This window comes from Aquarana catesbeiana, linkage group LG03, assembly GCF_042186555.1.
Source record: "Aquarana catesbeiana isolate 2022-GZ linkage group LG03, ASM4218655v1, whole genome shotgun sequence".
NCBI lineage: Eukaryota > Metazoa > Chordata > Amphibia > Anura > Ranidae > Aquarana > Aquarana catesbeiana.
The window spans coordinates 378,680,563-378,708,087 of record NC_133326.1 but is presented as its reverse complement, the minus strand read 5'-3'; the positions used below and the strand labels follow the sequence as shown (position 1 = coordinate 378,708,087).

The following is a 27,525-nucleotide window of genomic DNA, read 5'->3' as shown; positions in this document are numbered from 1 at the left end:
ATATATATAAACAAGAAATATTGGTACATGGATGTAATAGCAGTCATAGTACACGAACATCATACTACCCGACTAGTTTCGCGAGATCCAGCTCGCTCTTCAGGGGTGGATGTGTGTAACATTGTACCACTGAGCTTGACCATGGCTACAGGTGTGCGGCTCCAAGATAGTGGCACAGCAGGTGCCTCACCAGGGAGCTGAGGGGGCGAAGTCAGATGGGATCCCATCAGGGGCCAAACGGCGAGCAGGCATGGCATAGGTGTAGTGATGTAACCCTAGAGACCTCGTTAGTTCATAAAGAGTGTAGGCTGAGTGTGGTGAATAGCTTGAATATAAGAGTAATAAGACACAGCAGGCAACCTCCACAGCTGTGTGTATCCTCAATGAAGAGTGAAATTGAAATGGATGCACCACTTTAAAAAATGCACAGCAACAGACTGCATAATACTACTGTGTTTGGGGTATCATTAACACTGATGCCAACTGCAGTGCATTTTGAATGTGGTATGGGAGACTCACATGAGTTTCAGGGGATCAAATCGGGGATGAGACTGGGGATTGAGTCCACATGAGTGCATCTATTGCAAATGGCTTGCTATGGGGGTGCTGGTAAGGGGAGGGGGGGCATCAGCAGGGGACCCCAGAAGTAGAGGATCTGGGCTACTCTGTGCAAAACCATTGCACGAGGCAGGTAAGTATAACAGGTTTGTTATTTTCAAAATAGAAAATGTTTTCCTTTATAATCACTAACTTTACAGTAAATACATTGTTCAAGAACTATATATATATATATATATTATATATACACACACACACACATACACACGTGGTAACGTATGCCAGAATAGAATGTTAGACCATCCAACACCTATTTGTAAAAAAAATTCCACACAAGATTTATGATTTACTTTGACATCTGAGACATATTACCCTAGGCAAGTCTTCCTGAAAATGACTTCCTTGTCATACACTATCCTCTGCCAGTGTGCAAAATACAAGGTTTCAGCTGGAGATTGAAGAGACAGCATAGTTTGAGTGCCAACTGGTCCAGCTCCGAAGCTGTGTCCTTTAACTGCCTAAAAATCATACGATCTTCCATACAGTTAGAAGTGTGGTATTTTCACACTCTGAACATTACATGCAACTGGCTCAGTGCAAAACGACGATGCCCAGTGAAATTGGAAAGGGTGAGCTTGCATTTTGACACCTGGCTTGGGAGCAGTCAAATATACAGAACTGTGAAGCATATCTTCAAATGGAAACTCCAACAATAATTAAAAAGCTGACAGAGGTTCTAACCCTTGCCCAAAAAAAAAAAAAAAAAAGATTTGGCTGGAGACTGGCTTTTTTGCCCAGCTCTGTCAAATTAAGAAGGTGGGATTACGGATCAGAAACCAGGAATCTAAAGTCTCCATTCAAAACAGATTTAAAACTTGAGCAAAGTAGGAGAAGCAGCCCCAAGAAACAAATATTTTTCTGGAAAGGAAGTAATGTGCTACTTCAACCAGGAATAAATGCTGTGACCTCAAGTTACAGCAATTCTTGTTCATCCTCGTGATTTCCTATAGTACAGCTGAGTATAATGCATTATGAAGCAATTAACGTTACTACCTGTGCACTTTTTTTTTCCCAAGCAGTATGGAGACCTACTATCCAATAAATCTGTATATTCTGTTTGATGAAACACATCCTATAACACAACTATAAGTACACACAGTTTTCAAAACAGATCTTGGGAAAGTCTAGAAATGCTGAAAATAAAATGGATATCCACATAGGTCAATGCCATGTTGGTACTTCTTATCACGTTTATTGGCGTTTATTTTCACACACAAAAAGCACAGAACATGAGAAAAAAAAAAAATACACATTCGAACAGACTGAATAAACTACACTGGTCAAGACAGATATTCTCCAAAATACCCAGGATATACAACTCGATTAGACCTACAAAAAATAGTGAGAAACATAGTGAACACTTTAAAATCTCCAGAATATTGTAAACAAACTTTCTGGCATAAACCTTACTCTAGATCAGCCTCTCTCAACCTTTTCAACACAGAGGAACCCTTAAAATAACTTTCCGGTCTCAAGGAACCCCTGCTAAAAAGGACTATATCTACAACTCTTAGTACATTATTAGTGTGATGGTCAGTGGGACTGGGAAGAATGCTGTTTACACACTTGTGGTCATTGGGAAGAATTACCCCCTTACAGATAGCTAAAAAGATCAGTGTGTCAGTAGGAACTTATTTGAGACAGAACTTGCTCAAAGAAGCCCTAGCAACTTCTGAAGGAACCCTGTTGAGAAGCACAGGGTTCCTTAGAACACAGGCACAGCCCGCTTTTCTCTATGAGCGGTTGGATGTAAACAGGCCGCCTGTCTGTTTACATCCGACTGTCATTCGATTCGATGGATGGATGGTTTAAACCTGCTGCTCCATAAAAGAGCAATGGATGGTCCGATCAGGTCTGCCTAAAAAACTGACAGACGGACCCAATCGGTGCTCGTGTGAAAGGGGCCTAAATTACCCTGCACTCCCTTGGAGTGACTGTGGTGCCTTTTAAATATATATTTGTCTATCCTCCACCCTACATCACCATCCCCCCACTAAAACTATCCTTTCCTACTACCACCCACTCCCAAAAAAACAAAACAAGGAATAAAACACAACCCACCCTTAACCAAGTGTTGTACATAAAATAGTTTCATGAACATTGGCACAAATTCTTATATTACTGCTGATGGGAGGTTCCTTCAATAATTCTGATGGTGCACCCATGAAGTAAAGATATGGGGATACTAGGACAAATGCAAATTGGTCTTATCTGGACCCAATAACTCATGCTAAATGTTCTCGACTGCAACACTGGTTATGTCTATACAGTATCATTTCTAATCCCCCCCTTATTTTCTGCATTCTGTATCAAAGTAATATGAAAAATCTTCAATAAACTCAGATTGATTAAGTGATTTGCAAAGCTTTACATACCTCTGCCACATCGCACCGCCAAAATGATGCCACTTCCTGCATCACCTACTTGCCAACTTGGCAGAGGTGATACTGATTTATTAACAAGATACCCTCCATTCCTGCATTGTTGAACAAGTAGCAAAATAACCTCCTTGCTATGCAGTGTGAAAGTGGTGGGTAAAAATCATAAGATCAGCTGAAAAGAATTACAAATCCTTCTGCAGGTAAACAACATGTTTATTTGTATTGCATATTTAGCAGTTTGTCTGAAGTTCCACTTTAAACAAGGTCACAGAAACCATTTGTCATAACTGTTCGGATCAATATTCACGTTCAACGCGTGCATAAAGGTGCCATACAGCAAACAAAATCCGTGCCTAGACCCACCCATTCTTATCAGGAGGAAAACTTTACAAGAGCCATGTCTGATAAAAGGGAAATGTGACTGAGCTTTTGTTCAAGCTGTAGTGTCAATGGCAGTATCTGTCTACTTCATCATGTTTATCCAGTCTGTGCTTTCACAATAAAGTCCACAGATTACACCTAACAATTTATGAAGCTTGAAAAACTGTGTTCTTAATCCGGAAGCAATTAGGTGATCTCAATTTTGGAAGGACAGAAATTCCAATGACACATTAGTGCAGACTAGAAACCTACAAGTCAAGGCATGTAATGTTCCTCACAGGTATTGTGTGTGCTAGCAGTAGAGGGACAGAGTGCACACTGCTGACAGACTGCCCTGCAAAAAGGCAAGTCAGAAGCAGCAGGAATTGCCAGCAAGCAGGAGGGGGTGGAAACATGCAGTACATCATGTGTGCTTGTGTACAGTAAATCACAAGACTAGCAGAGTCCATAGAGACCTTTTTTTGTAACAAAGAAAGACTTACAGAAAAAAAGAGTCTGATAAATCAGTGCTGCCCAGTTTATAAGCATTTAGTGGAAAAACACTTACAACTTTATAAGGTTCAGCAAAGAGAGGAGAGGTAGATGGAAAGGTCTCTTCGCCCTGCTGAATTTCTTGATTTCGCCTTTCCCTTTCTTTCATACGCAGCACGTTCCGTTCTTCACGGTTCATATTGCTAAAAAAGAAGGAGAAACAAAGTCAAGAAGTTGAAAAAATCATGAGTTATTTGTTCCATGCTGAGGAAATATTCTTCAAAATAGTTCACTTCTGTATTTCCAAAACCATAAAAAGTGTATTTATGTTGCTTTGTCCAGAACACCAACAGCCTACAAATAAAATTGGATAATGGATGTAACCTGGAAACACAAGAGCTTATTTACTGGTGTTGCTATGGATTATAAAAAAAAGAGAGAAAGAGTAAACTGCTTTATAAAAAAACAAAATAGTTGTCAGGAAAACACAGAGTAGGCATCGAGTTCAACCATCCACCTAGTTGACGCCGACTCAAGTCTGGAAACAAGATCCTTAACTTGTCTTTTCCCAGCAGAGGAAAAAAAAACAAACAAAACACCCTTAAAGAGGCATGAAACCCAAAACCAAAAATGGAATATTTCAGAGCTTACAAACCATTATAGATGGCTGCATTCGTTTTCTTTTTTCCCTCTGCTTTCACCTGGTTATATGGTCAGTAACACACCTCCTGTATTAGAGTGCCCCGCACTCTGGTTGAAGGAGCAAAGGGGGCAGACATGGGCACGGTCAGTCTGGGCAGAGGGAGTGTTAGGCTTCATGTACACTAGCAGCTCCTAAACTTGAGTTTAGGAGCTTCCGGCGTTGTTTTGCCAAAGCTCTTAAATTTAACTCCATAAAAGCCTGTGTGTCAATGTACACATAGGCTTTTAGCAGCGTTTAGATGAGCTTCAACCTCCGTCTCCTGAATGTGGAAGAAAAGCAAAATGCGTTGTGTTTTCCCGTGGCCATGGTAAATATATGCTTGTGTACATGAAGCCTTAGATGTCTAGCAGATTTACATACTGTAACAAATTGAAGCTGAACTCCAGCTAAAACTTTATAATCAGTTACATCAAACAGTCTAACTTTTGGGATAAAAGATTTACATAAATAAAAGCTCATTTTTTTTGCGCCAGTGCCAGTGCTTTTTCTCATGCCTGTAGCTGCAAGAAAGCTTGTTCTTTTCAAAAACAATAGACTTTGGGTAGATTTAATTTCTAAATCACCATTTCCTCTGAAGCCGAATTCGCATTAGGATCATGCTTTAGGGGCAACTGACAGGCGGTGAGGAAGTGATGTGCTGCCTCCTCACCGCCTGTTGTAACCTAATTTTCGCCGACAAATGTACCGCAATGCACGCGGTTGCTGGGTGTTTGTGGTGCTTTCCACTATGTTTGAGTGTGTAGCGTTTGGTGGGCTTGCCATCGGCCGATCGCTACATGTTGGATAAACTTTTCAGCGGGCGTGAACCATCGCGACCAGGGGATGTAAACACGGCGACTGGCAGGTGGCAAAAATGTGGCTCAACCACGCATTTGTACAAACTTCCAACTGCACGTCTAAATGAGGTCTTGCTGGCTGCATTATCAGATGAAAATAGACAAAAAAGTATGAAAAAAAAAACAAAAACAAAAAAAAAAAACAAATGCAGCCATCACATCTAAGAATTAGTAAGCTGCAACATAATACAATGTTTGCTTTTGGGTTTAATATAACTTTAAAAAAGACCTCCAGAAATCATAAATCTAAACTGCCATGGGAGAGAAGTGTTGCGTGCAATTTAGGGCTGGTTCATATCTCTTGGGTGTGTTTTAGGTGCATCACCATTGAACATTATATAATGTGGGTTTTCATGAAAGGGTATCAAAGATGCAGCAAGCAAGACATTTTTTAATTTTGTACACCGTACTTAAAAACGCACATACTTGGCCTTAGATGTTGCCTTATGTTGCACCCTACACTAGTCATCCAAAGTGCTTTGCTTCCAGGGGCACTTTAACAGTAACACCAGCACAGTAGAAAAGAATACTTATCGCAAGATATAATACTACAGAATAGTATTTTAAAAGAAAAGCAACATATGATGAAGAGGCATGTTGGAAAACTCATGGATAGGATTATGTTAAGGTACTGTGACAATGTGGCTCTGTCACTATATAAATGGTCAGGAAAAGGACACGGGGTTTGCACATTTTCTAAATGCAGGACTACAGAGCAGAGATTTTCAATGGAGAAAACGGATTTTGCAGCTTTGTCTGGATTTGGGTATTTCCGGATTGGTCTCTGTAGTTTGGAGATTTCAAAGTGCCTTGGAGAGAAGAAATCTCCCTAACCCCGTGTCCGAGTTTTGTGGACAACCAGCAGGGTGTGTGCCCAGGTACACACAGCCCTCATAATGATGTTCTGGTCAGAGTTACAGGTGGAGGCGGAGTAGGTGTTGGAGCAGTTGCTGCAGCCAGAAGGGAGGTGTGCTCCTGTTTAGGAACCAAGGCAATATCCTTGAGACAGGACTCTATTTGGGAGCGGTTCCAGATCAGTGGACAGAGTTGGGCCAGCTAAGACAGCAGAGAGTCCCTTGGGGACCAGTGGAAACCGTGAGTCTTGGATGAGTGAGAAAGTCTGGAGTGCTAGGAGAACCCCTTCCTAGAGGCAAGGAGTGGGCCTGCACCCTGTGTATAGTTTGCTGGAGAAGACCCCGTGTGGGAAACTATGTTGAACTTTTGTTTTGTTTGCGGTTTTAATACAAGTGGGCTACCAGGCCTTTAAACACAGTTCTGTCTGACGGGGACTTCACTAAACAACACATATGCCACTGAGCGAACGAATCCCCCAGGTCAAAAACACACAAAATGGTAAACAGTCTGAGTAAAGAAAATCTAAATCTGTCACAGATTCTAGCAGTACAGACTATGGATATCGAGAAAAAAAAGGCATAAGCACTTTTGTGTGCATGCACACATAGGATAACATGCTGGGGAGTTTACTGGCTGCAGAAAAAAACACCTTGAAGCCAAAAACATCAGCTGTAAAAACATCCAGTGTGCATGAGGTCTCAATGTGGTTGAAAAGGTTTGTTTAAAAAAAAAAAATACTTGCCTCCGCTGTGCAGATGGTTTTGCACAAAGTGGCCCCAATACCCCTCTTCTGGGGTCCCTCTACAGCGCTCCTGGTTCCTCCTCTTTTTGAGTGTCCCGCAGGACACCTGTGCGGGCGCGCTCCCATGTCCTGCTGCTGCGTCCGTAGACAGACAGCAGGACCCCCGGGCGCATGCGTCATTGGATTTGATTGACAGCAGAGGGAGCCAATGGCTGCGCTGCTATCAATCTATCCAATCATGACACGAGACACCAGCCAGAGCTGGTGTCCTTGTTCTCGTCGTGGGAATTACGGGGCGAGGGTTTACAACCTCTTTGAGGCCAAGTACAGTCATATTTTCTGCAAGTACAGAAAAACACCTGTTAATCCTATGAGAAATCTTGTGTCTTTATAACTTTCTGTAAACTGAACTAAAATTCAGCTATCAGTTTCTCAGCTATCTTCCATGAATGTCAAAGCAATACGCCTCTAAATAATAAAGAGTATAGTGAGGTATGTGTTTTTAGTCAAAATCAGGAGGGTTGAACCACCTGACTGTACAGTGCTCAGCATAAATGAGTACACCCCTTTTGAAAAGTAAGATTTTACTCAACATCTCAATGAACACCAAAACAATTTCCAAAATTTTGACAAAACTGAGTTTTATAGAATATTTGTTTAGCTCATTACATGAAAGTAAGGTTAATAATATAACGTTGTTATATTATTAGTAATATATAATAAAACTAATAAATAATATTAGTTGATGCAAAAATGAATACACCCCACAACAAAAACGACTACATCTAGTATTTTGTATGACCTCCATAATTTGTAAGGACAGCACTGAGTCTTCTAGGCATGGAATGAACAAGCTGGCGACATATTGCAACATCTATCTTTTTCCATTCTTCAAGAATGACCTCTTTTTTTAAAGCCTGGATGGAGAGTAATGCTCAACTTGTCCATTCAGAATTCCCCATAGGTGTTCGCCCGATTGGGTTCAGACCAGTAGACGTACTTGGCCACTGAATGACTTTCACCCTGTTCTTCAGAAAAGGCAACAGTGGCCTTAGATGTGTGTATTGGATCATCGTCATGTTGGAAAAGTGCACGACAACCAAGGGCATGGAGCGATGTTAGCATCTTCTCTTTCAATATAGAGCAGTACATTAGTGAATTCATAATGTATAAATGAAATGCAGCTCCCCGATACCAGCAGCTCTCATGTAGCCCCACAGCAGGAAACTGCCACCACCATGTTTCACTGTAGGCACAATGCATTTTTCTTTGTACTCCTTACCTTTGCAACGCCATACAGTTTGGAAGCCATCAATTCCAAAAACATTTATCTTGGTCTCATCACTCCAGAGTACAGAGTCCCAGTAGTCGTCTTTTTCAGCATGGGCCCTGACAAATTCTAGGTGGGCTTTTTTGTGCATGGGCTTTAGGAGAGGCTTCCTTCGTGGACAAAGCCCATGCATGCCATTCCTCAGCAGAGTACGCTGTATATTTTCATGGGAAACAATTACCCCAGTTTGGCGTTCTACTTATTTAGCCAACTGCAGTGAACTTGCATGACGATTTTCCTCAACCCTTCTCATCAGAAGACACTCCTGTCAAGGTGTTAACTTCTGTGGACGGCCCGGACATCTGTGAGACGCTTGTAGTTCTCGCTGCACCATGTATTTATGTTTAGTGTGCGATATATGTTTTTAACTCTCTACTTTTTTTGCTGTTTGCATAATGAATTATCAATAAAATATATTTTTTTTATCTATTATTGTCCAATGTGCCTCTAAAGTCCAACCTAGGGCTGCCTTTTGCCCTTTTTCTGAGTTACGTTTGTAGTTCCATCCTTGTTAAACTTTTGTATCACTTTTGCTACAGTATTTTGTCTGGTAAGTAAAGCTTTGCTGAACTTCTTGCAGCCTTCACCTTTCTTGTGTAAAGAAATTATCTCAGGCCTTCTGACATTTCTCTTCCATGTGGTGCCATTACTGACAGCATAAAATGGGAAGGAGTTTTGTTTAAGTAACTCCCTTTTATAATCAACTGTCTGCTGGACACCTGTTTAATGAATAATTAGACTCACCCGTAGTTGAATTCTTGTTAAATTAAAGATTTTGTCTAAAATTTAGCTTTGCTCCCAAGACTTTTTTGGGGTGTGTTCATTTTTGCAACATGGTCTTTTCAATGAATTTGTTAGGAAAAATACTTGTGTGTGCAAATTAACAAATATCGGTTGCAATCAATGGGCCACGTTTGTGGGAGTATTTTGTAGAATAGGGTCTCAAAAAAAATGTTGATTCAGAAAGTAAAGGTTTTCTGACAAATCTGTTGGGGTGTAAATGTTGATTCAGAAAGTAAAGTAAAGGTTTTCTGACAAATCTGTTGGGGTGTACTTATTTATGCTGAGCACTGTAGGTGTGATATCTGTTCCAGTTCTGAAACCTACTTACGACCTGTTCCTATTTGACGATCCTTGTTATACAGCTGCTCTGACCTTTTGTCTTTTTGACCATGACCTTGCCTGCCATTTGTCACCACTTAGTGTAACTGAGGGCCAAAACCTGGAAGCCATCCTCAGCAAAGTCCATAATTTTTGTGAGGTACTCTGGCAAACACCAGGCGGCACCTTAGACCAGTCGTCTGGGTTCTTCAAGGGTGCCTTGACAAAATGTATAAAAATTGCCCTAAATTGCCCAAAAATTGTGCAAAAGCCAGCAGGTACATCAAACCTGCCTGTTTGTCACACAAAGCTACAGGCTTTCATCGTGCAACATTACAAACTTGGGCACCATGTAGGCCAGCCACCAGCGCCCTAACAACTGACGCCATAAGTTGATAAGGTGAACATTTGTCACCTGGACAGCATCCTTGTTTGACCCCTCACCCCTCTGTGTCAGCACTGGTGTCACATTAGCAGCATAGTGGAGAGAAAATGAGTGAGAACAAATGCTGGAATATTAGTCAGTACCAGAGTACAAAAGTGTCATTGCTTTGCAAGAAATAAACATCTCTAATGTTGGGTGTCGTACATGTGTGGATAAAAATATATAAAAATTGGTGCTGCGCTAACCTGATGGAGTGAGAGAATACAATACCAGGTGGCAGTAAAGGTAGATGTATTATAAAAAGTAAAAGCTATTCGCTACAGGATCATATAAGAAAAAACAATGAGGATAAATGTGTTGATAATGCAGGTCTCACGCAAAATATCTGCTGAAGCCGTGCAAAAGGAGTAAGGTGCAAGCTCATAAATATCTAATAATATGTAAACCTGAACGGGAATACAGATGTATGCAAAAAACAGCAAAAATATATATGCAGGGACCAAACAAAAAAATTAATAATCATCATACATATGTGATAATATAGCAACGTGTGCAATTCTAAGCATGAAGTGCCAATAAGTAAAGGGGCAAACCACAACGATATAAAAATCCTATATACTGTGCAAAATCACATATAAAGTGCATATAAAGTGCAAGGTGATGTGTGACATGTGTGCCTTGATACCTCAGTGACTCACGGGATTCCCTGATGAAGTCACGTGATTGGGTGACGTCACACGTAGGGACGGGATAGGCACTGACACTGACCGAGATTGAGGAGCTCGCTGCTCGTAGGAGATAGATGCGATGTCTGTTTACTCAATGTGAGTACATGCTTTTAATCTTTAATAAAAACTACTTTGCTGGAAATACTACACTATCTGGTACCCCTCTGTTCTTTTATCATCCGTTCTGCTGTCACTGAGGTATCAAGGCACAGGAAGCATCCACTCTGGTCCAGGGACCCCAAGGAGAGACAACCTCCTCCAGTATTTGCTTTTAATGCGGTTTTCCCATTACCGCAAGGTAAGGGGCCACTACCCACCTGTGTGTGTTTATGCACGAAGAGGATATATACCCTCTCTCCTTCGGCACCCCACTTTTGCTATTTTTCACATTGGACTTTTTTAAAAGGATTATTAGCACTGAATGTTTTATCATTTCTTATTTTCACTGGTACACAGGTCTGTGTTTGGACTGTTTTTTGGATTTTATTTTTTGGTGGCATCTTTTGCGATGTGACTGATAGATGTATGTCACACATCACCGTGCACTTTATATGTGATTTTGCACAGTATATAGGATTTTTATATAGTTGTGGTTTGCACATTTACTTATTGGCACTTTATGCTTAGAATTGCACACATTGCTATATTATCACATATGTATGATGATTATTATTTTTTTTTGTTTGGTCCCTGCATATATATTTTTGCTGTTTTTTGCATACATCTGTATTCACGTTCAGGTTTACATATTATTAGATATTTATGAGCTTGCACCTTACTCCTTTTGCACGGCTTCAGCAGATATTGTGCGTGAGACCTGCATTATCAACACATTTATCCTCATTGTTTTTTCTTATATGATCCTGTAGCAGATAGCTTTTACTTTTTATAATACATCTACCTTTACTGCCACCTGGTATTGTACTCTCTAACTCCATCAGGTTAGCGCAGCACCAATTTTAATTCACCCATGGGATTTGTTTGACCCCATTCGGTGCTTGCAGCTGTCCGTGTGTTTCTCTCTTTCCCACGGTAGCGCAGGAATAACCCACACTACATTCTACATGTGTAGATGCCGCTGCAATATGTAAAACTATTAGGGGGGCCACGAAAGTGTGCATCATTTTAAAGGTCATCTTGGCTGGAAAAAGATGAAAACACTGCCTTAGACCCTGCACCTGGACCCATTTTAGGGCCTACATTCGCCTGGTTATATAAAGGGTTCACTAACTCCAAGACACAGAGGTTCTAATTCTGTACAATTCGATCTACACAAATTTAAAACAAAAAATCATTTTATGGAAGCTATGACCAGATCCTGGGTACGGTTACATAATCACTGAAATATCTTTCAGCTTTAAATCTGCATGCCAGAAAATCAAATCACTGGTTTCAATCTATCACATGTAACACATAATTACATGGGTGTATAATCACTTTAAAAATTCCTCAATTTCAGACTGACTATACTACATTTCCCAAACACATCTCCCTGTACCAAAACAGGTTCTATGTACAATTTATTACTGTAATTCTTCAACTGTGAAAGTAAACCTCTTAACAAACCCATAACAAAACGTAACAGTCTAGATGTAAAAAGAAAGATTGTTCACGGTCCAAAGTGTTAAGAAAACCAAGAGTGCCACGTAGTAAAGTAATTTTATAATAAAACAGACATTTCACTGCACTTCATTCTACTGGCATAAGCTGACCATACAGTATGTGAATTTTATCCAGTTCTAAATGAAATGTCCAAAACTTGTTCTGTGCATGGCCCTGTCATCACCTTCTCATTCAACAACATTCCATTGAAAAAAGTCAAAGAAGCTGATGGAAAACTGTTGGCTAAACATCGGTCGCATCCAATCAGCAGCTGTCAGAAGATTATAGCCACAGAGGGAGACTTGCCCACCCTTGCTGTACAGCCTGGCTGGAGAAATGCATTAAGATTATTTTTTGGTCAGCCTGCAGGCTAAAGGTAAAAATGTGTAAGGTTAACCTAAAAGAAGCCGATGGATTCGTTGTTGTACTGCTAATTTATTTGGCTGGACTGTTGAAGTACATATATTTTCTATTGTGTTAATTTAGTGACTGGCCCAACAAATTTAAAGCACAACTCTATTATTTAATCTAGTTACACAATGTACTACGTTGTTAAATCCATTACATTCTCATTAAATCCATCTCCTGAAGGATTTCATATTCAGAATAGGTCTTCCACAAGTTTCTGTATGAAGCACCTAAAATGAAAGCTTCACGTTACCTGGAAAGTGTCCAGATCAGTTACGGGATGATCATGATTAGTCACTTGCGTATGGATCAGATTTCCTAAGAACTCTGAACCTCTAGAAGGATCCAGCTTAAAACAATCATTCTTAAATGCAAGAAACCATTTTTTAGTTCATATATTTTTAGTATATATACAAAAAAGGTTAAAGAAAGTAATTAGCCTATCACAAATCTTTACATAAAGTTTCTTGTTTTTCTCCCTCGCTTAACTAGTTATCATTTAAAGTATTTTTTTTTTTTTTTTACTTTTTTTGCACACATTTAGGGCATATACAAGATAAGTCGAGCTGAAAACTGAGTGTGCCCCACAAAAAGGCAAAAAATTATGCTACCAAAAAACTATCCATACCTGGAGTGTCACATGCTCACAGCTCATCAGTTTAAAGTAAAATGATGGCCCTAGAATTATTGTTTCCACTCTGACATTTGCAGGTGTGCAGAGCATCATGGGGTTACTTTTAATTTTTTAAAATTAAATTTTAATACCATTTTTAAAAAAAAATTTTTACCATTCAAACTTTATTGCTATTAAAAAGGGGGCTAACAGGCCACATATGTGATAGCACTGCAAGAAGTGCTAAATTTTGCCTGGGATGCTCGCCTTTGTGCTTTCATGATTGTATTGAACCTGGGACATTTATGCACATTTGACAGCACTGCTCGAAGAAGCATGAGCTTTGGTACAAAGTATATAGAACACATTGCCATAACTCTGGGCTGTATGTTACCTCCAAACTCTTGCAAGGCACTACTTATGACAGATGTTATGACCATGAACCATTTCAAACTCTTAGTTTTCACTGTTTAAGGGCCTGTACACATGAGCGCTATGGATCAAAATAAAAAAAAAAAAAATATATATATATTGTACATTCACATATGACACAACCCAAGAAAAGCTAGAAGAATTTTTAGGGGCACGTATATAGACATGCGAATATGCACATTCTCCACTTGCGGACCACCTGCCTGCATTGGATATCACTGTATATTAGTGTCACTGGTAACGTCAGTGGCAGTTAGATCCTTCCCAGCATTAGTGTCAAGTTGCCCGCAACATTATCACAGTCCCATTGTAAGTCGCTGAACACCGCCATTAGTAGTATAAAAAAAATTCCAGTGTATATACATATACCATAGTTTTAGACGCTATAACTTTCACGCAAATCAATCCAATATACACTTTTTGGGATATTGTTTTACCAAAGACATATAGCAGAATACATTTTGTCCAAAACTTTTAAAGAAATTAGATTTTTTTTTACTTTTCAATCTTCTTTCGTTTATGTAATTTAAAAAAACCCAGTGGTGATCAAATAACAAAAGCTCTATTTGTGTGGAAAAAAAAAAAAGGTTTACATTTCATTTGCATGACCGTGCAAATACCAGTTAAATTAATGCAGCACTGAATAGCAAAAAATTGCCTTATGAAGGGGTAAAACCGTCTGGAGTGGAGCCGGTTATACAGTAAATCCTGTGCTTTTTATGCAGGAATTTTTCTACCAAAAATCTGATGTTCATACATGAGTACAATGTGCAAGTACCCTTATTATCAAGCAGGTTAGCTTGAGGATAAGGCCTCATGCGTTTTTACAGCTGCTTTTAGCAGCGTCAGACGTTTTGTTTTTTTTGCAGCTTAAAAACGCCTCTCCATGTTATTCTATGTGTCCATGCACACACAGGCTTTTAGGAGCTGTAAGTGGCATAGGCGTTTTCAAGCTGTAAAAAAAACAAAACAAAAAAAAAAACCCAGGGCCAGCGCGTTCTGAGGGCCAGCGTTACAGCTGTAAAAACGTCTGACGCTGGTAAAATCTGCAAAACGTGTCTTAACGCTGGATACAGCTGCGTTAAGCCTTGTCAAACTTTTTTTTTTTTGACATGTCAAAATCAATGGTTTCCTATTAGAGCCCATTGATTTGAATAAAAGTCACACCAGAAGTCTGATAATGATGATCCGACTTGCGGTGCGGCTTGTGCGCTGAGGATCTTGAAGGGTAACCCTCACCAAAATTAAGAAAAAAAAAAAAAAAAAAAACCGGAGCATGGTCTGGTATGGATTTTAAGGGAAAACCCCACAATCAAAACAATTGGAGTGGGGCTGCCCCCAAAATTCATTCCAGACCTTTATCCGAGCACGCAGCCCAGGTGGTCAGGAAAGGGGGGGGGGGTAAGCGTGCGCCCCCCACTCCTGGATTATAGCAGGCCACATGCCCTCAACATGGGGTGGGTGCTTTGGGGCAGGGGGGGGTGCGCCCCCAACCCCAAAGCACTTCGACTCCATGTTGATGAGGACAAGGGCCTCTTCCCAACAACCCTGGCTGGTGGTTGTTGGGGTCTGCAGGCTTTAACAAGAGGGCCCCCAGATCCTGGCCTTCCACTGTATGTGAATGAGTATGGGGTAACATTGTACACCTACACATTCACCTAAATAAAAAAAAAAAAATAAAAACAGCACACAGGTTTTTTGATAAATTTATTAAAGCAACTCCGATGTCTCGTCTCTTCTTCCAATTTCTTCACCCTCTGCAGTCTTCTCCCTCTGCCGGTTCTCCTCTCTCTGCAGTCTTCTCCCTCTGCCGGTTCTCCTCTCTCTGCAGTCTTCTCCCTCTGCCGGTTCTCCTCTCTCTGCAGTCTTCTCCCTCTGCCGGTTCTCCTCTCTCTGCAGTCTTCTCCCTCTGCCGGTTCTCCTCTCTCTGCAGTCTTCTCCCTCTGCCGGTTCTCCTCTCTCTGCAGTCTTCTCCCTCTGCCGGTTCTCCTCTCTCTGCAGTCTTCTCCCTCTGCCGGTTCTCCTCTCTCTGCAGTCTTCTCCCTCTGCCGGTTCTCCTCTCTCTGCAGTCTTCTCCCTCTGCCGGTTCTCCTCTCTCTGCAGTCTTCTCCCTCTGCCGGTTCTCCTCTCTCTGCAGTCTTCTCCCTCTGCCGGTTCTCCTCTCTCTGCAGTCTTCTCCCTCTGCCGGTTCTCCTCTCTCTGCAGTCTTCTCCCTCTGCCGGTTCTGCTCTCTCTGCAGTCTTCTCCCTCTGCCGGTTCTGCTCTCTCTGCAGTCTTCTCCCTCTGCCGGTTCTACTCTCTCTGCAGTCTTCTCCCTCTGCTGGTTCTCCTCTATATGTTCTTCCTCCGATGTTCTCCTGGCATTCTCCCCCCGCCGTAATGCTTGGTTCGTTGTGTACCATTACTTATATAGCCATGGGACGGGGCCACCTGGTGACATAATACGGAGGCCCCGCCCACTTGTGACATCACAAGGGACAGGGCCTACGGATGACGTTACTGGGTGGACCCGCCCCATGGCTATATAATTAATGGCACACGGAAGACCCAGCATTACAGCGGGGGAGAGCGTCGGGAGAACATTGAAGGAGAGAGAGGACGGAGCGGATTTTACTTTATCAAAAACCTGTGTACTGTTTTTATTTGACACTTTGTTTTTTTTTTAGGTGAATGGGTAGGGGTACAATGTACCCCATACGCATAAACATAGGGTGGATTCCGATAAGCCCCCGCCTGCAGACCACGACAATCGGCCAGGGTTGTCGGGAAGAGGCCCTCGTCCTCATCAACAGTGCCCCCCCATCCCCAAAGCACCAAGCCCCCTTTCCTGACCTTCCGGGCTGCGTGCTCGGATAAGGGTCTGGTATGGATTGTGGGGGGAACCCCACACCCATTTTTTGGTATGGGGGTTCCCTTTAAAACCCATACCAGACCAGGTCTGGTATGCTCTTGGGGGGAACCCAACGCCATTTTTTTTTTCATTTTGGCGAGAGTTCCCCTTCAAGATCCTCAGCGCACAAGCCGCACCATGCAACTTCTATTTAAATCAATGGGCTCTCAAAAGGAACCATTGATTTTGATAAGAGGCAAAGAAACGCTGTTAAAAGCTAGTGTGGCTAAACATACATTAACACCAATGCAAAAAGCATGTTTTTATAGTTGCTTTTTCCTGGCATTGGCAGTGGCTTTGCAGCTTGTCTTTTTTCTAACGCCCTGTGCGCATGAGGCCTAAGAGCGACCATTCTAATCATTTACACACTGAACAATGGGAGAATCAGATTTTCTACAAACAATGAATATATTTTTCTACCTCTTAGGAAAAAAAATGATGCAATTAATAAAAAACTTCAAAAGGGAAGGGATTCTTGTGAAAACTTGTGTACTTGGCTGATCAAGATGACAAACGCTATGATTTGCTTAAGCAGTAACCCATGATGACACTTTAAAAAGTCTGTTCCACTTGGTGACGTGCTACTTTGTGCAAACTGGCTTGTATACTGGGAAGAAGTCCAACTGGCCTTAAAATACTGCAACAGGGGTAATAGTTATAAACCACACTTTGCTCACCACAGCTAAGTAGCTTCCTGCTTTCATGGAAACAGGATGTTAATCAAATAGTACTATCAATTTACTTGCTTAACAGCTTTATCTTTACTAAACTGAAACACACAGACTCAAGGGTATGTTCTTTTTTTCGCTAGAAAAACCAACCAGATTATTTTCTATGGGAAAGGTCAATTACATCTAAACCATATAGACCATCGTAAAGAAGTTTTTAAAATATACATGCAAAATCACCAAATTAGGTCTTTAAGTGGTTAGCAACTCCTCCATACAAGTTTGGCATTTAGGCCTCATGCACACTGGACGTTATAAAAAAAGCCAGTTATGTTGGTTGTATAGCTGTAAAGTGAGTTTTTCAGCTTTTTTAGCAAAAATATACTCCCATAAGACCCCTTTCACACTGAAGGCATTTTTCAGTTTTTCATGCGCTAAAGGGCTAAAAATAGCACCTATAAAAACGCCTCCCCTCCAGCCCCAGTGTGAAAGCCTTAGTGCTTTCACACTGGAGGTGAAAAACGCCGCTAAAACTAGCGGCACTTTACTGCCAACGCGGCAGTGTGAAAGGGCTCTAACATCTTATGACTTAAAAACGCTGATAAATGCCAAATTGTTGCGTTTTCAGTGTCTTTTGCCGTTTTTAAGCTGTTTTCAGCTTTTTTCAGAGTTAGAGCGTACACTCTTCTCAAAACCCACTAGTTCTGGGGTTTTTTTTCCAGCTAGCAAAATGTCCCTGCCAAAAACTATTGATAACAGCCTATGTGTGCATGGATACATAGGATAAGATGCCAGGGAGTTTACTGGCTGCACAAAAAAACATCTGAAGCCAAAAACAGCAGCTGTAAATACATCCAGTGTGCATGAGAAACCTTACAACTTTCAAATGGTGGGTACAAGATGGGAAGGTCATCCATGAACACAAAACAGTACAGACGCTGTACAGAATGGGAAAACAATGGGGTTGGGGGTGTTTTTGCTGCACCAAGGGGGAGTTTTTTTGTTAGTTTTTTTAAAATAAAAATAGGATTTTTTTATAACAGCTTACCTGTAAAATCCTTTTCTTGGAGTACATCATGGGACACAGAGCAACTTAATGGGTATATAGGCACCTTCAGGTGATGGACACTGGTATACCCAAGCCAGGAAGTTCACTCCCTATATAACCCCTCCTCCTTCCAGGAGCACATCAGTTTTTGTAGCAAAGCAATATACCCCCAAAAAGAGGGGAGGGACCTCTGTGTCCCATGATGTACTCTAAGAAAAGGATTTTACAGGTAATCTGTTATAAAAATCCTATTTTCTTTATCATACATCATGGGACACAGAGCCTAAGTTAAGAACTTAATTGGATGTCCCATAGCAATGTTACTTGAGGGGAGGGAGACACAACCCGCAGGGTACCCCCAGACTTGGGGACCTATACTGCTGCCTGCAGCACACTGCGCCCAAAGGCGGTATCCTCATACCTCCTTACATCTACTTGATTAAATTTGGTGAACGTACTGAAGACCAAGTTGCGGCCTTACCGATCTGAGCCATGGAGGCCTGGTGACGCACTGCCCAAGAAGCACTAACCGCCCTGGTAGAGTGCGCTTTGACTTGAAAAGGGGGAATCTTACCCCTTAAATTATAAAAGTCTAAATTATAACCTGCTGAATCCAATTAGCGACAGTTGATTTCAACGCTGCCTGTCTTTTCTTAGGATCCTCTGGCAGAATAAATAAGACATCAGTCTTTCTAATCTGAGCAGTTGTCTTTAAATAGATTTTCACTGCTCTCACCACAGCAAGACAATGTAGTGACTTCTCTTCCCTGGAATATGGTTTTGGAAAAAACGATGGCAGGACAATATCTTGGTTCAGGTGGAAACCTGAGACCACTTTTAGCAAAAAGTCTGGACGAGGGCGTAGCACCACTCTGTCCTCATGAATAATCAAGTATGGCTCTTTACAAGAAAGAGCAGCCAATTCCAAAACCCTCATTGCTGAGGATATAGCAACCAAGAACACAAGCTTCCTTGTCAGAAGGACTAAGGGAATATGGCGTATCGGTTCAAATGGCTGTTTTTGTCACACTGACAAAACTAAGTTCAAGTCCCAAGGGTTCAAAGGAGGTTTGACTGGCGGATTAAGCCGCATCACTCCTTGCATAGAACCCCGGACTAAAGAATGTGTAGCAGTCTTTGAAATAAGAACGATAAAGTCTGAGACTTGGCCTTTAATAGTACTCAAGGCCAATTTCATCTCTACCCCTAATTGTAGAAAGGCAAGAATTCTGCCTATGATACATCTCCGAGGGTGCCAACCCTTGGATTCACACCAAGAAACATAAGCCCTCTAGACCCTATAATATATAGTTCTGGAAGCTGGCTTCCTTGCATTTATCAGGGTAGAGATAACTGACCCGGAAATCCCACGTTTCTTCAGAATGTAGGTTTTAATAGCCAAGCCGTTAAATTTAGAGACCATAAGGTAGGATGGAATATCGGCCCCTGTGAGAATAGGTCTGGCCGTAGTGGGAGAGACCATGGACCCTCCACTGCCATCTTTACGATTTCTGCATATCATAACCTTCTGGGCCATGCTGGTGCTACCACAATTACCGGCTTTCTTTCCAGCTTGATCCTGCAAAGAAGTCGTGGCAGCAACTGAATAAGGGGGAAATGCATAGATCAGTGAGAACCGATCCCACAGGGTCACCAACGCATCTGTTCCGCATGCGAGTGGATCCCTTGTCCTGGACACAAAGTTGACCAACTTCATGTTGAATCTGGACGCTAGAAGATCTACGTGCGGAGTCCCCCATCTTTGGCAAACAGCCTGAAAAATTTGATAGAATACGGTTCACCTCTTTCTGCGCTGAGAGACTCTTGGTGCCCCCTTGGTGATTGATATAGGCCACAGCTGTGGCATAGTCGGATTGGATCCTGACAGCACAATCCCATAACCTGGAAGTCCAAGCCTTTAGAGCCAGACGCACTGCCCGAATCTCTAGGATATTGATGGGCAAGGTTCTTTCGGCTCTTCACCACTGTCTCTGGAAAGTTGTCTTTTCTAGTACTGCTCCCCAGCCTTTAAGGCTGGCATCTGTCGTTACCACTTTCCAGATAACTGGTCTGAAGGATTTTCCTTTCAGCAAATTCTGGGTTAGTAACCACCAACTGAGGCTTTGGAACACCCTTGGGGACAGCCGCATTGGCAAGTCTAAAGCTTGAATTGTTTTGTTCCAAGTAGCAAGGATACTGTTTTGCAGCAGCCTTGAATGGAACTGGGCATAGGGAACTGCTTTGAATGAAGCCACCATGTTTCTTAGCAACCTCATGCAAAGGCGAATGGAGGGATCGCCTTTTGACCTGACCATCCGCACCAGCTCTCTTGCCTGAGGCAAGAACACTTTTTTCTGGGCTGTGCCTATGATCAGACCCAGGTACTCCAGCCTTATTGGTTTTAAGTAAGATTTCTCTAGGTTGAGACGCTAGAAATTGTTTGAATGTATTTGTCCAAATCATCCCCGAATAGCCGATCCCCATGAAAAGGGAATCCAGTCAGGAGCTTTTTACATGGTGCTTCGGCTAACCAATTGTTTAACCACAGGATTCTACGCATATGTACTAGCATAAGCGTAAGGCGGGACGCCTGGTTAATAGAATCTTTAATGGCATCTATGGCAAAGCATAATGCTTTTGGTAGTTCGGCCAATTCCCAGGCTTGTTGTGCAGGAACCTCTTTAATGGCCTGTCTAAATTGGTCCTTTAGGGATTGACAGACGCCTATTGTAGCGACTGCAGGCTGAGTAACGGCACCTGCCAAGGAAAAAGAGGATTTTAACAGGAATTTCAACCTTTTATCTGTTGGATCCTTAAGCATTTGTGCATTGTCTACTGGACAAGTTAGACTTTAATTCACACTGGAAATCGCAGCGTCAACTGCTGGTACCTTCCATTTTTTGGTGAATTTCTCCTCCATGGGATAGAGAATTGAAATGGAGGGAGAAAATGCTTACCCAGGTGATCCCATTCAGCATAAATAAGCTGTTCTAGTAATGCATGAACAGGAAATGCATGCAAAGGCTGTGAAGGTTTTAAGGAACCCAAGGAAGAAACCAAGCTTTCAGCAGACTCCGTTAGGGGTAGCATGAAAGTAGACCGAACCATCTCCGTAAGAGATTGTATCAGCAATTTCTCAGATTATGAAGCTGACAAAGGTTCATCTACCGTTGTTTCCTCTACAGAGGAATCATCAGTTTGTCTTTCCTCCTGATCGCCTGAGGGTAACACCTCATCCTGTGCCCACTGTTTCCCTTGCAAAGGGTCTAAAGTGGGGGAGGGGGATCTAGCACACTTCCTATCCATTTGAATGGAGGATGCGATTAAAGTTGCTAATTTTCCTTCCAGACCCTGCAGGGTGGAGGAAAAGACATCTTCAGTCATGTATACAGGGGCTGAGATGAGAAGCAGTTGCACCATCAATTTGTTCCAATGGCTTGCTCATCACCCTGGCTTGCCATAATTGGCATTTTAGGCGAGGATGACAGTGTGGAGATGCAACTGGAGATCCTAGCACCTGGGGGGAAACCTTTGGTACATTTTTGGTTTTTGTGGTGTCTTTTTGGTATGCATAGTCCTAAGCACAAAAGCAGAGGCACTATTGAACTGCACTTAATCGCTGAACATAGTCATGACAGTAAAGCCGCTATTATGTTCAGCCTAGTGCTGGGGAAAAAAAGTCCTTCCTGTATCAGGAATGTCACTTGCCACCTTCCGTGTCCCACCGCTACTGCGTCCCAGTGTAGGCTGCTTGCTTCCTCCTCGCTGCCGAGGAGAGACTGCACCAGCTGATCCATTAAGCCCCCGTGTGTCCTCGTGGGCGTTGCACGGCGCCGTGCCTAAGCCCCACCCCCATCATAAACCCACCACCTCCTTTTCATTTGAAAAAATATTCCCGCACTGAAGCGCAGGTGGCTTTTGGGTCCGCAGACCCACCACAGGGGGGGGGGGGCGCAGAGCCCATTACACAGCAGGCAGAGGAAACAACTTTTTGATGCAGAAAAAAACGGGACCTCAGCAGATCTCTTAAGAGGAATCCCCCTGCACAAGCTGCTGTGGCCACACACACAGACTGGCACTGAGCTGAAGTGAAGACAACAGATTAAGATATGTGCATACACTCCCTCTAGTGGAGATTTAAAGGCATAACAACATTTTTTCCCTTAAAGAAGAAAGCATAGGTGGACTTTTTAGTTTCTAAGTTTCTTCCCTTACCTTATCCCCGCCGCAGGATTTGCTGAATTAACAGACAATCCAACCTTCACCCACCACGGCGGGCTGCGTTTAGCAAACCTTCAAGGACTGGGTCCCTTTTTAATCGGGTTCCACTCCCTTGGACCTGTAAAAAGCACCCCACCATCAAAGCTTTGAGGTAATGTAGCATGACCAAAGGCCTGGGTCCCGGGGTCCAGCACTACAAAGAGGCATTACAGGGAAAACCTTGTGCTTCGTATACAAGGCCCAGGTACCATCCACTTTGGCCTCAGTGGCACTTTGGGTGGATCTGGTCTATGGAGGCTATTTAAATCAAGTATGGGTCCCTCCTGGAGTGCCTCAGAGCACATCTTCACTCGTGACCAACACCTTAGACGCTGGCAAAAAAACTGATATGCTCCTGGAAGGAGGAGGGGTTATATAGGGAGTGAACTTCCTGGATTGGGTATACCAGTGTCCATCACCTGAAGGTGCCTATATACCCATTAAGTTATTAACTTAAACTCTGTGTCCCATTATGTACGATAAAGAAAAGGGCTTTGACATACAAAGAACAACCAAAAGGGAAAAAGATGCACTCCCAGCATTAAACTTGCTATAAGACAATAGGCAAATCCCCTATGTACTGGTGAAACTCACATCCTAAAGATTGTAGATAAACCAAAAAGTGATCAGCACTTTTTGGTTTACATTTTCACCTGCTCATCTGGCCTGTAACATATAGCGAGGGGAAAAAAAAAAAAAAAAAAAAAAAAAGTATTTGATCCCCTGCTGATTTTGTACGTTTGCCTACTGACAAAGAAATGATCAGTCTAATTTTAAACAGCAGGTTTATTTTAACAGTTAGACACAGAACAAAAATAAGAAAAAACGCTTTTCAAAAAAGTTAAATTTAGGCTTCATGTACACGGGACGTTTTTACAACCTCTCCTGAACAATTTAACTTGACAAATAGTAACCGACATTTAAAATGTCCCTTTGCCGCATTTTCATGCTTTAGCATTTTAAAAAAAATTCTTCAAATAGCCAAAAATGAAAAACGCCAGTAAACAAAACACAGCTAAACGCGAGTTACTATGTTTTGCTGCGTTTGGCGCTTGAAATGCCTGTAAACTCAGCTTCTGAATGCTTTTTTTGCGTTCCAAAAAATGCCTCTAAACTCAACTGCCTAGAAACTGTAAATGACCCTGTGTACATGTACTGATAAAATAACAGAGGAGAGTTCAGGGGCAGCTGAAAAAAACACCCAACTGCTCCTAAACACCTGTTTACCAGCAGCAGTGTACGTGAGGCCTAATTTGCATTTTAATGAGTGAAATAAGTATTTGATCCCCTATTAATCAGCAAGATTTCTGGCTCCCACTCCCAAGTGTCTTCTATAAAGAAGGGGGGGCGGTTTGTATAGACATCTGTGCAGGAACCTGCACAGATGTCTGTCAAATCGAAGTCGGACTGCATTGCCGGGTTGAAATCGTGCGAGTTCGGCTGAACTCAAACGATTTCTCACCCGCAGCAGTGTGAACCTGGGCTAAAACCTGAAAGCTGACTGGTTTCTATGCAGCGCTGCACCAGATTTGGCGCACTCCAATTTTAGTAAATCTCCCCCACAGTGCCAAACACGGGGTGATAAGTCAGTAATGGGGTAGGATCAGCTGTAGGGAGACCACAGGCAATAGTTCTTTGTTCTCTGCTTCTCTTTGTTTGCAAACAGATTCCAGAGTTTAGTCCTCTCTATTTCTTCTTTAACCACCTCAATACAGGGCACGTACACCCCCTTCCTGCCCAAGCCATTTTTCAGTTTTCAGCGCTGTCGCACTTTGAATGACAATTGCGCGGTCGTGTTACACTGCACCTTAATTAAATTTTTATCATTTTTTTCCCACAAATAGAGCTTTCTTTTGGTGGTATTTGATCACCTCTGCGGTTTTTATTTCTTGCGCTATAAACAAAAGAAGAGGGACAATTTTGAAAAAACACAATATTTTTTACTTTTTGCTATAATAAATATCCAATTTTTTTTTTTTTTTTAACAAATTTTTTCCTCAGTTTAGGCCGATACGTATTCTTCTACATATTTTTGGTAAAAAAAAATTGCGATAAGCGTATATTGATTGGTTTGCGCAAAAGTTATAGCATCTACAAAATACGGGATAGATTTATAGCATTTTTATTATTTATTTATTTTTTACTAGTAATGGCGGCGATCTGCAATTTTTATTGTGACTGCGATATTGCGGCGGACACATCGGACACTTTTGACACATTTTTGGGACCATTCACATTTATACAGCGATCAATGCTATAAAATTGCATTGATTATTGTGTAAATGTGACTGGCAGGGAAGGGGTTAACACTAGGGGGCGCTCGAGGGGTTAATGTATGACCTAAGGAGGTGATTCTAACTGTGGGGGGAGGGGACTGACTGGGGGAGGTGACCGATCGCTGTCCCTATGTACAAGGGACACGCCATCGGTCTCCTCTCCTCTCTGACAGGACGTGGATCTGTGTTTACATGCACAGATCCACGCTCCTGCTGTGTTACCCGGCAATCGCGGGTGCCCGGCGGACATCGCGGCCGCCGGGCACGCGCACCGGGTCCCGAGTGACAAGGCGGGCGCGCCCCCTAGTGGCTCGGGAAGGCGAGGACGTCATATGACGTCCTCCCAGAACAACAGAAGCCTCGTCCAGCCGTCATATGACGGTGGGCGGTGGCTTAGTGGTTAAAGCCCAACTCAAGCAAACCTAAAAACCCTCCCTGGGTGGCTGGCTGACAGGTAGTTGTAAATAGATTTGTGAGAACATTACAGCACCGTGCCTCAGTACTCCTCTCAAGAGCCCTCAGCCCTGATGCAAGCAGGTGGCTGGCCACTAAGGAAAAAAAACACAAATGTGAAAATGCCTTTATGGGTGGATGTCAAGCTAGAGGGGTGAGCGTTCCAAATTCAGTGGGAAGGCCCAGCACAGCCAGACTGGGTAGAAAAGCTCAAGATGATGCTGGATGTCCTCCAGACAAGAAATAAGCCTGGATCTATCCAATTTGCTAATGCACATTTTGAGAAGATCGGAGCATGCAATGAATACAGAATACTTTATTAATCCCAAAGGGGAGATCTGAGTAAGCAATACTAGTACAGAAGAGACTGTATATAACTGTGCAAAACTGAAGGCAAGTTCAGCGTTAAAAATGATGAGAGGGTAGAACTACCTCTTTAAACCATAAGCTTGAACGATTACTTGTCAAATCTATTTAGAAATAGTAGATTTCTAGATACTGCCTGTCCTCTTTTAGGACCTTCAGGCAATATGAACAAAACATCCGTTTTCCGAATGTGATCAGTCGCCATTAAGTAGACTTTGCTCTCACCACATCAAGAGAACGTGGCGATATTTCTTCCATAGAACAGGGTTCTGGAAAAAATGAAGGTAAAAAGTTAGGATAAGGACGCAATACTACCTTATCCTTGTCAACAATAATATAGCTCTTTACAAAAAACAGCAGCCAATTCTGATACGCTTCATGCAGCAGATATGGTTACCAGAAAAAATTGTTTCCTTGTCAAAGAAGAACCAAGGGAATATGTCGTATCGGCTCAAAAAAAGGCTCTTTTTGTAATGCCGACAAAACTAAATTCAAGTCCCAAGGGTTCAGGGGTGACCTAACTGGAGATTAAGCCATTCTACCCCCTAAATAAAGTTACGAACCAAAGAATGCAACGCAAGTGGTCGTTAAAATAATACCGATAAGGCAGAGACCTGTCCTTAGAAAGTACTCAAGGCCACCTTTATATCTTACCCCATCTGCAGAAAGTCAAGGATTCTATCTATGACCTATTTCCTGGGGTGCCAACCCCTGGTTCCACACCAGGAGATATACGCTTCCCAGACTCCATAACAAATATATATATATATATATATATATATATATATATATATATATATATATATATATATATATATAGGCCGGCTTCCTTGCATTTAACCAAGGTAGATACCACTGAACCCGACAGCCCACGCTTCTTCAGAGATGGACATCAACAGCCAAACCATTAAATTCAGCGTTTGTAGGGCAAGATGGAATACCTGACCTTTGCAAGAGAAGGTCTGGACGTGGTGGTAGGGTCCATGGGAGCCCTACCGCCATCCTTATGATCTCTGGATACCAAGATCTTCTGGACCACAAGAATCGCCAACTTCCCTTCCTGCTTTATCCTGCAAAGAAGTCGTGGACGCACGCAGAAAAGGAGGGAATGCATAAATCAGTCAAACTGATTCCATGGGAACATGAAGGCACCTGTTCCGCATTCTAGCGGATCCTTTTTTCTTAACATAAAGATGTCGAACTCTCTGATGAACATGGGTGCAAACAGATCTACATCTGGGATCCCCCATCTTTGACCTATTGTCAGAAAGATATCGGGGTGAAGGAACCATTCTCCCAGGAACAACTGCTGGTGACTCAAAATAGACCGCCAGCCAAATTTATATCCCTAAAATGAAAAACTGCCGATAGACAAGGTACATTGTTTTTTGCCCAAGATAGGATATGATTCACCTTTCTCTGGACCGCACAACTTCTTGTGCCCCCTTGGTGATTGCTATAGGCCACTGCTGTGGCATTGTCGGATTGGATCCTGACAGGATAGCCCTGTAAATTAAATGTCCAAGCCCACAGGACCAAGCGCTCTGCCCGAATCTGTAGAATGTTAATGGGCTAGGTCGTTTCTGATCTGCACTTCTCTTGGACAGTTACCTCTTCCAAGACTGCTCCCCAACCTAAAAAGTGTTGGCGTATGTTGTTACCACTTCCCAGGGAACTGTAGGAAGGATTTTCCCCTTTGCAGATTTTTGGTTATTAACCATCAAGGCTCTGACGCACCTTTGGGGTCAGACCCTCTTGTTCCAAGCCGATAAGATACTGTTTTGCAGCAGTCTCGAATGAAACTGAGCATAAGGAACAGCCTTGAATGAAGCCACCATCTTTTCCTTATGCAAGCTGAATAGAAGGATTCATCTTACTTCGACCACCTTAATCAGTTCCTTTATGGCGCCTGGGGCAAGAATATCCTTTTCTGGGTGTATCTATGAACAGACCCATAACCTCCTTATTGGTTTTAAGG

General features: G+C 42.3%; 1 protein-coding gene across 3 annotated transcripts in view; it reads right to left on the bottom strand.

The window, feature by feature from the left end:
• Nucleotides 1–27,525, bottom strand: part of AFF4 (ALF transcription elongation factor 4) — a 235,251-nt gene that overhangs the window by 117,758 nt on the left and 89,968 nt on the right. For 2 of the 3 annotated variants that reach the window (XM_073620658.1, XM_073620657.1), the window contains exon 3: nucleotides 3,928–4,054. The exons of the other annotated variant lie outside the window; for it this stretch is intronic. In XM_073620658.1, the coding sequence (XP_073476759.1) occupies nucleotides 3,928–4,050 (123 nt within the window). In that variant the 5' untranslated portion in view covers nucleotides 4,051–4,054. The remainder of the gene's footprint in view (nucleotides 1–3,927; nucleotides 4,055–27,525) is intronic. 3 annotated transcript variants of the gene reach the window in all.